Source organism: Necator americanus, chromosome I, assembly GCF_031761385.1.
Source record: "Necator americanus strain Aroian chromosome I, whole genome shotgun sequence".
NCBI classification, from domain to species: domain Eukaryota; kingdom Metazoa; phylum Nematoda; class Chromadorea; order Rhabditida; family Ancylostomatidae; genus Necator; species Necator americanus.
Window position 1 is genome coordinate 15,818,169 of NC_087371.1, and position 11,085 is coordinate 15,829,253.

General features: G+C 40.7%; 3 protein-coding genes across 3 annotated transcripts; 2 read left to right on the forward strand and 1 right to left on the reverse strand.

Moving 5' to 3' along the window:
• Positions 1-3,095: 3,095 nt before the first annotated feature.
• Positions 3,096-8,483, reverse strand: RB195_005695 (uncharacterized protein; the record flags this gene model as incomplete). Its single annotated transcript, XM_013446748.2, has 5 exons — positions 3,096-3,348; positions 6,938-7,043; positions 7,104-7,238; positions 8,163-8,274; positions 8,346-8,483. The coding sequence occupies 5 exons, from the start codon at positions 8,481-8,483 to the stop codon at positions 3,096-3,098; spliced, it is 744 nt and encodes a 247-aa protein (XP_013302202.1).
• On the forward strand, positions 4,633-5,094 carry RB195_005696 (uncharacterized protein; the record flags this gene model as incomplete). Its single annotated transcript, XM_064178360.1, has 1 exon — positions 4,633-5,094. The coding sequence occupies one exon, from the start codon at positions 4,633-4,635 to the stop codon at positions 5,092-5,094; it is 462 nt and encodes a 153-aa protein (XP_064035413.1).
• On the forward strand, positions 6,506-6,751 carry RB195_005697 (uncharacterized protein; the record flags this gene model as incomplete). Its single annotated transcript, XM_064178361.1, has 1 exon — positions 6,506-6,751. The coding sequence occupies one exon, from the start codon at positions 6,506-6,508 to the stop codon at positions 6,749-6,751; it is 246 nt and encodes an 81-aa protein (XP_064035414.1).
• Positions 8,484-11,085: the final 2,602 nt, after the last annotated feature.

Sequence of the window (11,085 nt, forward strand, 5' to 3'; positions counted from 1 at the left end):
TTGTCTCTCGCTTTTTCAGTTTTCAGTTTTCAAATCGAACTCTCCAAACACAGTTGACTAAACCTGTAGCTATCTACCTCAGAAAATAGAAAGAAAAAACATCTTCGAAACGGCATCTCAGTGTTTTATTCAATGCCGGTGAAAACAGAAAAACAGGTTCAAGTATTATGCCGTTTGAACGACTCAATGAGGTAATTCTAGAAGTAGCATCACAAAATAAGTGCGGATTCGGAGCGAAGAAAACATAATGCTCAAACTAAACAGCTTCTTCAAAGTAGATAGTGAGTGTAAAGTAAAAGAAATGTGCACAGCTGGCTGGATTTCACGATCAAAGCACAATTTAGCTCTGTAGAAAAAACTATTTTACGTGCGATATGCAATGTGCAATGATTGTTTTGCACTGAAGATTTGCCGTTGCTGTCCTGGCTTACAACGCTGCTGTAAATCCTACGAAATCAGTGCTGGGCTATAGAGTGATGGATGTAGAAAATAAGATGAGAATCACACCTCAATGAGAAGATAATGTTCAGTATGTTCTTTTTTCATATGAAAGCCTTAACTAGCGGGAGAGAGCTTCCAGAAGACCACTAATCTATTTATATACATAATTATTTACTTGGAAGTGATTTCGTAGTAACTACAACTTTCGTCTACTTATCATTTAAATAGGTGATCATGCAAGAGTGGATTTTCTGAAAGTTTCAACAAAACGTTAGCCGTAATTCTGAAGGAAAACCCTACAAAGTAACAGCATCAGTGCTGGTAATGTTGTCGAACTAACGGTTAACTTACCTGTTCTGTCGATACTTATAATATGTATAGTATCCGGCTCAGGAGTAGAGTTCCCCTCATCCGACAAATAAGACCAATCTTGAGCATCTAATACCCTCTCCCTTCCTCAAAAACATTCTCTTCCTTCATTTGAGGTGATCTGAACAGTAACCGAACATCGGAAGTCTCAGCTAACTGGTGGCTCATCTTTCTCGGGTTGTAGATTCTCGATTGTGGTGATTGATGTGGTGATCGTGTGGTTCACGCTTCACCTCTGTCTCTCGATCAACTTTTGCAGAAACTTATTCTACACATTTCAATCCCTATTCCATATTATTATTATTATTTAAACATACAGCTTTACTTCTATTGTGCACATATGATTTGTACAGGCTGACAAGAAAAAAAGAGTGGTATCATTGTACAGCAGATTCAGAAGACGCAACTAAGCTTAGGAACTAGATAATTCTCCTGTTGTTAAGTGTGGTATATGCTCCTTTCGCAGTCTGCCGAATCGTTACCCACTTGGTTCCGTATCGAAGAAATAGCTAAATACAGTTGAGCGATTTGCTACCACTGTTCTTCAGTTGTTCCAAGCAAGCCGTCGGCCTGTTTAATCCATCAAGGAATTAAAATGAAACTTCTCGCACCTTTCTTAGCGACATTTGATGCATTTTTTTAAATCTCGGTTCTGCCTTTCCTCAGCTGTGAAACTCTGCGGTATCCCCCTAATATTTCACCAGTCAAATTAAGCATATGTAAAAATAAAAGAGAGGATTAATTCTAAATGATTTGCGTTGTTTGTTATGACAACATCTAATGTTATTAACGCCATATTACGGTGTAGTCAAGCAGTACTATATTATTTCTCGCATAAATTTGGTTTGGACGGAAAAGCCCAAAATCACCAAGAGAGGAACGGAGCACGCCGACTTTTAGTAAGTTCTGATACAAAAGCTGGATATATGCATGCTTTTGTCAGAGGTTCGAAAGGAGATTTTTCAAGAAGAGACGTCTAACGAAATGGAGGAAGAAAGCAAGTATTCTTACGAATAGACTTCGACCACTCAGCGGTGCAGACACGAGAAAACTAGTCATTTCTGCGAGGGATGGGAACTAAGATACTTGAGAACAAGAAAAAAATCCACTGCTGACTGGAAACTAATTGAGTAAGAGCGCCGTTACTGCGCAGAAGTCCTAAATATATAGACTAACAACAACTGTTAGGTACTTATGTAAATAACGAAAAAAGGACAGTGATTAATCAAATAAGCACGCCTCTTTAGCCCTAAAAACATCGTGTCTTCGCTGATAATGAGTCATCAGCTGACAGCATGAAGAATATGTATGTAATCAGTACATTTTTAACACAATATCAACACAATACTTGAGAAATGCTGGGAGATTTTTGAAAAAAAAATTCGAGTAGATTTGATTCGGGAGGAGGAGTGAAAGTGACGGTGAGTGAACTTTTTAGATCGGAATGATGGTGAAAGTTTTGAAGTGCGGGTTACACAAATCTAGACGACTGTTAAAAGTTATACGTTTAAAAGGGATATAAATCACATGGAAAAGCAGCTAATTGTGGAGAAGTTCGTTGAACTGAGGTTCGCCGTCAGCGAAATGGCTTTTCCACATTTTTTTAATTATTCGCATCGTTTGATCTCAACATTCTTTTTGATCGCATAACTTTTTTGTTTGACTCATTTTCATGTACTTACCTGCAGTTTTTGGTTTTCCTCAAGGAACTGTTTAATGTAAAAAAAACTAATCAAAGCTGACTACAAAAACCTACTTGTAGCGGACTAGGTTCTCTCTGCGTGTAGTAGTGTCATCAACTATGTTCCTTTTTTTAGTACAACGTGACACTTCCGCACAAAGTTACTCGATTTCTTCTTTTGACTAACAATCTAAGAATATATAGCAGGTTCACTGAACTAAATCACCACTCCTTTAATACAAAAGGATCCAACACGAGAAATGGTCCCTGGCTTTTGCTATCACATTCCTTTGCAATCTAATGGCTTTACTTCGGTTGCTTGTATATCTACAACTTCTCTTTAATCGTTCAGCTAATTGCGATTCAATTGTCTTAAGGAAAGTATGGGGTACCAGTCCTCATGTGTATGTGTAAAAATGACAATGTCAAGTGGTGCTTATGTCGTCCAGTTGCTTTCAACAATTTCTCAAAGGCAAAATGTTCTCAACACACGCAAAAGTGCAACCATAACTCAGGAAGGTTATCAATTATTAATAATTTATTCGGATCTGCGGAATTTTTGCACACGTTTTGTTCTAAGAGCGAAAAAACGACCGTTAATGGCTTATCGTCGTCGATACCCGTTTTCAGTGCCGGTCTGCGTCTGTTCCTTTGCGCCTCGATAACGTGGATTCACAGGCTTCGATGGCGTCTGATATTCAGAGATTTTCGTCTCTCCTTCTACATTATCGCTGGGATACTGTCCATCGATGCTGTTGTCCTCTTCAGGATAGAGCTTCTCCTTGAAGTTTGGAATAGGTCCGCAACAATGTGCAACCCGTTTTCCTTGAATGCATTCATATCCATATGGGCAGAATCTGAATGGATACAAATGGGAATAGGTAATTGGACTCACGTCTAAAAATTACGTTAATCAATTTTGAGACCATGTAGCACTAAATTTTTGTGTTGATAGGTCATAGTTCGCTAGAAAAAAACATTACCTCTAGTTATTAGTGAGCTTGCAAAAAAAACCGAGTTGATTGATCACTTTTCCATTAAAAAAATGAAGTTTTCTGAGTTGAAAATACCTTTAACTTGTACCTTAGCCTTATATGGCTTTTGAAGTGACACTCATTTCAAAAACGTCACGTAGGTGCAATAAATAAAGTGATTATCGATTAATAACTGCCCTGAGCTCCACGTTAGTTCGTTATGAATGAGTAATAATATTGGAGATTACATGTTCTCTTACTTACATTGTTTATCTTTGCCGCACCGCTCACTCTCTTCCAAACAGTGATTTACATCTAAAAGTTGTGTGCCGAACAGAGAAAATGCAGCGTACGCATAGCATACCATTGCGAACCCAAGTAAACATAAGTACTAGTGCCAGTACAGATTCCCCACAGCAGACTCTATCAGCCATTGATTGTGTAAGAACGATTTTCGTACATTTTACTTCTGTCTGTGCTTATTTTTGCACTTTTCATTCCCCGGATAAGATACGGCTCTGTGTCCTACGAGGGCCCTATTTCTACAATGCACTACTGAGAGACAATTTTCATGCTCTAAAAGATTGATCCTCCACAACGGTTTACCGCCTCATAGTAGCGTGGAGGTGACTCTGGGCGTCGAATTGCGATGCGATGGGTTTCCCAAACTGAGAAGTTTGACACATCCGACATTCTGACTTCTCGAAATCGGAAGTCTAGCTAAGAGTAAACCACTGGTAAGGTTCACCTCCGTCTGGAGAACATATCGCCAGGTGGCCAATCCATATAGGTTGGGCGACGACCAGTGGTGAAAGCTAAGCTCGCCGTGGCAGGGCTGCTTAGTCTGTGGAAAAGTCTTTTTGCCACTCCAGCACATTCTCTGCCTCAGTATCCTGCACATCGGGCCTTGTCGTCTCAGACGTCGGACCCTATGGCGAGCGGTGAGAGGCGATCAAATCTCAGGTTGCTCAGGACGACATTGATCTGGTCTGATCCAGGGCAACACACGCAAGACTCGCCATAGAGACTATCTCAGACTGTGCACTGACAAACGCGAGAACATCCACAGACGCCGACCTGCATGCTCTTCTCGGAGCTGCAGAGCGTATCAAATTTCACGTGATTGCTCTGCAGGAGACCAAGAGTAGAAGGAGCGACGTACGATAGATGAATGACGGTACACTCGTCATTCGTGAAGAGAAGGTTCCGTCGCGAAATGTAGGCGGTGTTGGTTTAGTTGTGCCCCCATCTGTCGTCCGTCTTGTCGATTCTCACGAGATCCTGTCACCTCGTCTAGCCATTCTTCGTCTCCCTCTGCCCCAAAAACCCATCAGTATCATCAAGTGCTACTCACCAACATCAGTAGCTGATGAATCCGAATTGGATGCGTTTTATGAGGATGTAGATGGACATGAGAATCCCCCTACGGCACAACTCGTCCGGAAATCGACTACGTACTCACCAACCCGAAGGTCTTGTCTACTAAATGTCTCGGTAGTACCATCTTTTTGTAGTGGTTCTGATCACCTTCTCCTTCACGCAAAATGCGACCTAACCACACGATGGAAAAGAACATCTGCTGCTGGCAATGAAGAAGGAAAGAAGTCGTATGCGATGACTGCATACTAGAGGACTTATCGATGTGCCAGTCGCAAACATTGGCTGCAGAAAAGCTTTGCAGGAGGATCTTTTAAAATACAGGCAGAAGAAGATTCTGGAAACAGCACAAAGAAGGATTAGTCTAGAGAAGTGCCGTAGGGGCTTCTGCGAATATGATATTCGACTAGTAACCCTGCTGAGCGGAATTCGGACCTCTTTTCGAGATAAAAAATCATTAGGGAGAGGTTCTACTCTACTCGAACCTTTTCCGTTCGTCAACTCTTGTGACAAGCACGCTCATTCCCACTGGTGAAGCTACAACACGAATTTTCCTTCCGGAAGTACGAGCCGCTGGCGTTTCATGTAATTCTAGTGGCGCATATGACATCCTAACGTCAGAAAGAAAGGTGACAGACCAATGGAAGAACGTTCTTATTCATAAGCTAGTTGAGATCCTTCGGGACTATCGTCGGATATGCTTGCTGAGTGTGTTGTACAAAGTACTCACCAAAATCCTTTTCAAGCGCATATCTAGGACGCTGGACGAAGCCCAGTCTCAAGAACAAGCTGGATTCCGACAGCTGCATGGACAACATTCAAACCGCTTCGAAGGCCGAAGAAGTTTGCCGGGAATACCGCTTGCCTTTCCTTCTAACCTTCGTCGACTATGAGAAGGCCTTTGACAGCGTAGAAACGACTGCAATTCTGTCAGCGCCGGTCGATCAAGGTGTACATGTGTCGTATGTGAGGACATTAGCCAATTGCTACGATCGATGCACGACTAAGATACAGCTTTTCCATCGCTCGCTCACCATACCTATTGGAAATGGGGTACTATATCGCCAATGCTGTTCACGGCGTTACAATGGGTAATGAAATCACTTGTTCGGGAAGGAAGGAGCACACGTGTTGATGGAAGATTCCTCTCAAATATTCGTTTTGCGAACGACATCGTTCTATTTTTGAGAAGTATTAATGAAGCAGAGAGGATGCTCAAGGAATTGACCGAAACAGGGAAGAGAATTGAACTGCGAATAAACAGAAAGAAGATACAATCAGTTCATGAAGAACACCTACTGCTAGGACGGAGGAGTACAGCTTGAATGCTCCCAAATCGTGAAAACTTCGTCATACGTCTATCTTGGACGTTCTATGAATATGGAAAAAGACTTGAAGGAAGAACTGAATAGAAGGATGAGATCAGGGTGGGCGACATTCGCACTCCTCAAGGAAGCTATGGCCCAACTGACGGACCTAAAGCTTCGTGCCCATCTGTTCGACTCGACGGTTCTTTCTCTGTTACGTAGCGAAGAAGTGGACAGACACCACTGCCAAGCCTAGGAAGCTAATCACTGCCCACAGAACCTTTGAGAGATATCTCCTGAACTTTAACCGGCGCACAAAACCCCTAGCCGCTCTTCGCAGCTCCGAATTAAGAGGAATGTCCCGTCTTCGCGACCCAGCGGAATATATATCGAAAGCAAAACATACATGGGCCGATCACATCATGAGAAGAATCGACGATAGATGGACTAAAAGAACGCTAGAGTGGATCCCAACAGATGCTAAACGCCCTCGAGGGAGACCGCCAACGAGATGGGGTGACGTGTTCGCTACATGGATGGACCAGCTGAGAGCTCAGCTGGATACGGCCAAGGCCCTCGTCAACGTCACTCACGAAACTTGAGAACATCTTGGATGACAATGGCGAGGGAACGAAAAGAGTGAAAGAGATGCTGGGACCCGCATGTCCAGTGAAGGCGGGCCATCTAAGTATCTAAGTAAGTATGTAAAAGATTGATCATTACTTTCTGTCATGATCTCATAGTCGACTAATTGGTTCTGCTAAGAACTGCAAAAAATAGGTGCCTACCGATGAGAGCAGCTCTTCCCTATCCAGATCTCCGAGCCGTACCAAACAGTTCGCATCAACACATCGCCCACCTGGCAAGTAGGATGCGTTTCTTTCTCCCACTCTTCTGAAATAGACTGTACTCGTTGGATCCATTCCATCCAGGGCGGAAGAACTTCAGGATTACCCTCGTTAGCGATGTCACAACACAATCCTACTCCAAGTCCTCCTTTGATACAACTGCTGCCAGCCGGACAAGATGTGTCCAATTCGTGACAGCTGCCGGCTGGTTTCTTGTTGCCACCACAGTTGTGCTTATCAGCTGAAAACAATTAAATCTGTTTATTCACATATCCTGCAGCATACTATGTGGTTTTGCTCAGTGTAAAAACTCAAGCCATGTCCTGTTGTTGTACAATATTTACTCATACTTGGATATATCGAACCGAGTTTGTGAACAAAACTATCTGAGAATTTCCTGTACGGTGGACAAACAGGTTGCCAAACCTCGATATTTTTTGAAAATATATGACTGGAACTCTCTATGAATCATTCTTTTAACTGGAGATTAATGGGCGCCTAATATTGATGATTATTCTCCACCCATTTCGATCACTTGGTGATGTGTCTTTTGAAAAAAGCTGTAGAATAATTTCATAACAGAAATAACGAGTTTCAATTATTTTCAAAGACAGGAGCTTGACGTAAACGGTTACTTTATCATTTTCCTTCCTGTGAAAACACACGTGAATTCTCCACACCAGCTTGTTTGTGACTGGAGCGCGAAAATGACCATTTTTCAACTGTCTGGTTACCGAAGCTCATATGTGAGCGATAGTATGCCGCAGATAGTTTAGGTGCACGAATTTCACCTAGACCTACAACAGTCTTCACATGCTGCAGTTCTTTTAGGAAAATCTTAGGGAGTTTGTCAAGATTTCTACTTAGATGGAGTAACACCAACATTGCGAAGTTGTAAGTTTCCAGTTTGAATTATTTAATCTTCACTAGGTCCAGGAACCGTTTCTGCAATTTCTGGGATTTTTTCTTCGCAAAAATTATGAGGGCCCGACCTAATCCTTGTTTCTTTGTTAGAGATTCCTAGTTTAATATGAGGTAAAAAACGGAACATCACAGACATTTAAACGAGGCCAAGATTTAAAAGTGTCACATACTTATGTACAGCTTTCCTCATTAAACCTAGTCTGCATTATCAAGCATAATGTTGTCTGTGAGGTCATCATACCTGGAATACATGTAGCGCGGCATTCGTGCTCAGTGTAAAAAGTGTTCCTTCCGCCACCACATCCTTCGTACAGATATGTGAAGCAGTCTTCTAGTACTTCATCGAAGTAAAACTTTAAAAAAAAACTTTTGGACTTCGTTCATCTTTCAGATATGGTAGTCGAGAAAACTCCATGAAGCTTACCCGGATAGTGTTATTTGGCGCAGAGCAGCATGCATCTCCTCTATCTAGCTTCAACGAACATGTCTCATACCTATTCTCAGGCACATGTGGCTGCTGCGAGGACAGACCGATCAGTGTTAACACCAAGTAGAGGAACATCTGTAATAATACAGTAAATGTGGGCAGAATTCAATTTTCAGGAAAGATTTAAATTTGCATGGATGTGCAGCTGTAAGAAGTGACTTGAAACTAGCTCTAGATGATTTGAGTACATAATTTTTAGAGTCAAATTCACTAAGCGAATGGAAAGAAGAAGTATATGTTGTTTTGCAAGCCTAGTAGCACTAGCTACTCGTCTGTAAGTCCGGATCCTGGATGGCGCGACGCTTAAAAACGGAATTATTTTAGGAATAATCCTCTGTTCTAGAGACTGCCGAAGAACGTTTTGACAATGGTACCTATTTTGCTTGTTTAATAAGATTTACTTGCTAAATTGACTACTTCAAATGTGATTTCAAATAAGAAAATTTTTTTAGAAGAAGATGGATACCAAAACGACGGCAGGACAACATTTTCTGCATAAATGAAAATCTTAGTTAAAAAAAACAGTTGATGACGGTTCAAACACTCACATTATTGAGAAAGATTGGGTACCACGTAATGACAAAGGTGGGCGTCTTTCAGCGGTTTGAAGAATTATTTGCATGAAAAGATCTTAGGGAGAGCGAAAGCGGCGGGAAAATTCCTTTTGAAGAACTAATTAAGGACGAATCTAATGCGGACTCTAGGAAATCTTTTTTTTTCTAATCCAATTCAGAAGAGGGACATAAAACAAATGAATCCTAATTAAAGTTGTGAAAACGTTTCTTATCTAAAGGAACTTTCCCGCAATAGAAAAGACTGGAATCTTGACCAGGTTTTTCTCTTCACATTACACCTTCTTGTCGACTCCTTGAGATAATTGCGAACACATGTAAGATGTTCCGATGTCACAACGACCATGTAAGATAGAAAAAATGAGCGGAACTGCGCTGAACTGGATGGCGCGACACTTAAAAACGGTTTTATATACCATTTACTAGTAGGTTTTTTCTCTTTTTCATCACCGCAAAACCTATCAGTGTTTATAAATCACTTGAAATCCGCCAAGGCCAACTCTAGGGATAACCTTCGAGAGGGTTGACGTTGAAGAATTGCTTAATGGAAACTGTTCGCGGTATTGTTGTAGTTGGGATAACACATAAACATTGTTCGGAGGTGTTTCGGTTCGGTGAATATATAATCCGTAAATTATATAGTACGTTTTTACAGTATACTACTCATAGGTCATAGATTGGTAATGTCTTGCGATATCCAAATAAAGAAATGATAGGTGAGTGGGGCAGTAGGGTCTACAATTCTCTGAACTAGACGTCATAAGAGCTGGTAAAACTATCTCTTTCACTTTTCACTTATCGATATAATCAGCGTGTAATTCGACCGCTTTTAGAATCCTCAGCTGGCTTTCCTGAATCAGAAACTAAATAATCCTCAGAAATGTTTAGAGCCGAATACAAAATTTGTGAATTTGGAGGATGATTTAAAATAGTAGATCATGGGTGATGCATTCTAAAGGTTGAAATTTCTTGTTTACAAAATTTGAAAAAAAATCAAAAATTAAAAATATATTTGTTTTTCTTATGATGAAAAGTTATTGTTATCCTTAACTAGTCCTAATATGCATTAGTAATATGTTGCAGGGTGTGTGATTTATAGTCCATAAATGCGGACATGACCAGCGCATGACGCTCTCACATACAGAAATAAGGCAGCAACAAAGCAGCAGAAGAAAAAAAAAACAACCTACTTATCTAATGCTCCAATTTCGCCCACTTAATTTCATAACCTTATTTCAATCATTAGTAGGAATTACAAACTTGTATTCCTCCCCAAATGTGACCCTACGCTTTTTTGTCACTGGGTTGTTTAAAGAGACAGAAAGGACTGTTTTGGATGTGGATGGGTTCAATGTGAACACGAACGTCTAATTCCACCGAAATCAAATTAACAAAAGCAAAAGGTGAACGTACCTCTGTAAATGTAATCGCATTCAAAGGTTTAGAAAACGAGTTCTAATGTTGTCCAGAGAAGTGATGTCTTCTATGAATAAAAAAGGAATTCAGTTATTAAAAAAGATGGAACCAGTCCGTTTGAGTTCGTTTGTTTATTGACTCTCTTCACTTGTTGAATCCAAAATTTCGATGTCAGTTTGAAATTCCAGTGTTGAATAAATAAATCTGAAGTCTTCTGGAAATATCCTTACGGCATTACTTCATACCTATAATACCACACAGGTAGTCTGCACCCTAAAATAAAGAAGAGAAGTTTGTTCACTCATTCTTCTTCTCTTTCTGTTCCTCTCTCTTCCTCTTCCTCTTCCTCCCTCTCCCCTCTCGCTCTCTCATCCTCCCCTTCTCTCTTTTTCTCGCTGTCTCTCTCTTATCGCGACACTACATATTTCTTGATGTTGATTGACATAAGAAGAATAAAAAAGTTCAATCCTCGCGGATGGAAATTAATTGCACGGCCTAGAAAGACAAAGAAGATAAGAATAAGACTAAGAGGGAAACAGAAGCAAGATTTCAAATCTAACATCACAAACGAAAAAAAAATTGGGAAAACGGAAACAAAAGGTGTTCGCTTCACATCTTGTAGATGTTGTGATCGGTGACATTTCGGAATGATCGCATTAAATCTACAGATCTATTTGTTAAAGAAGGTC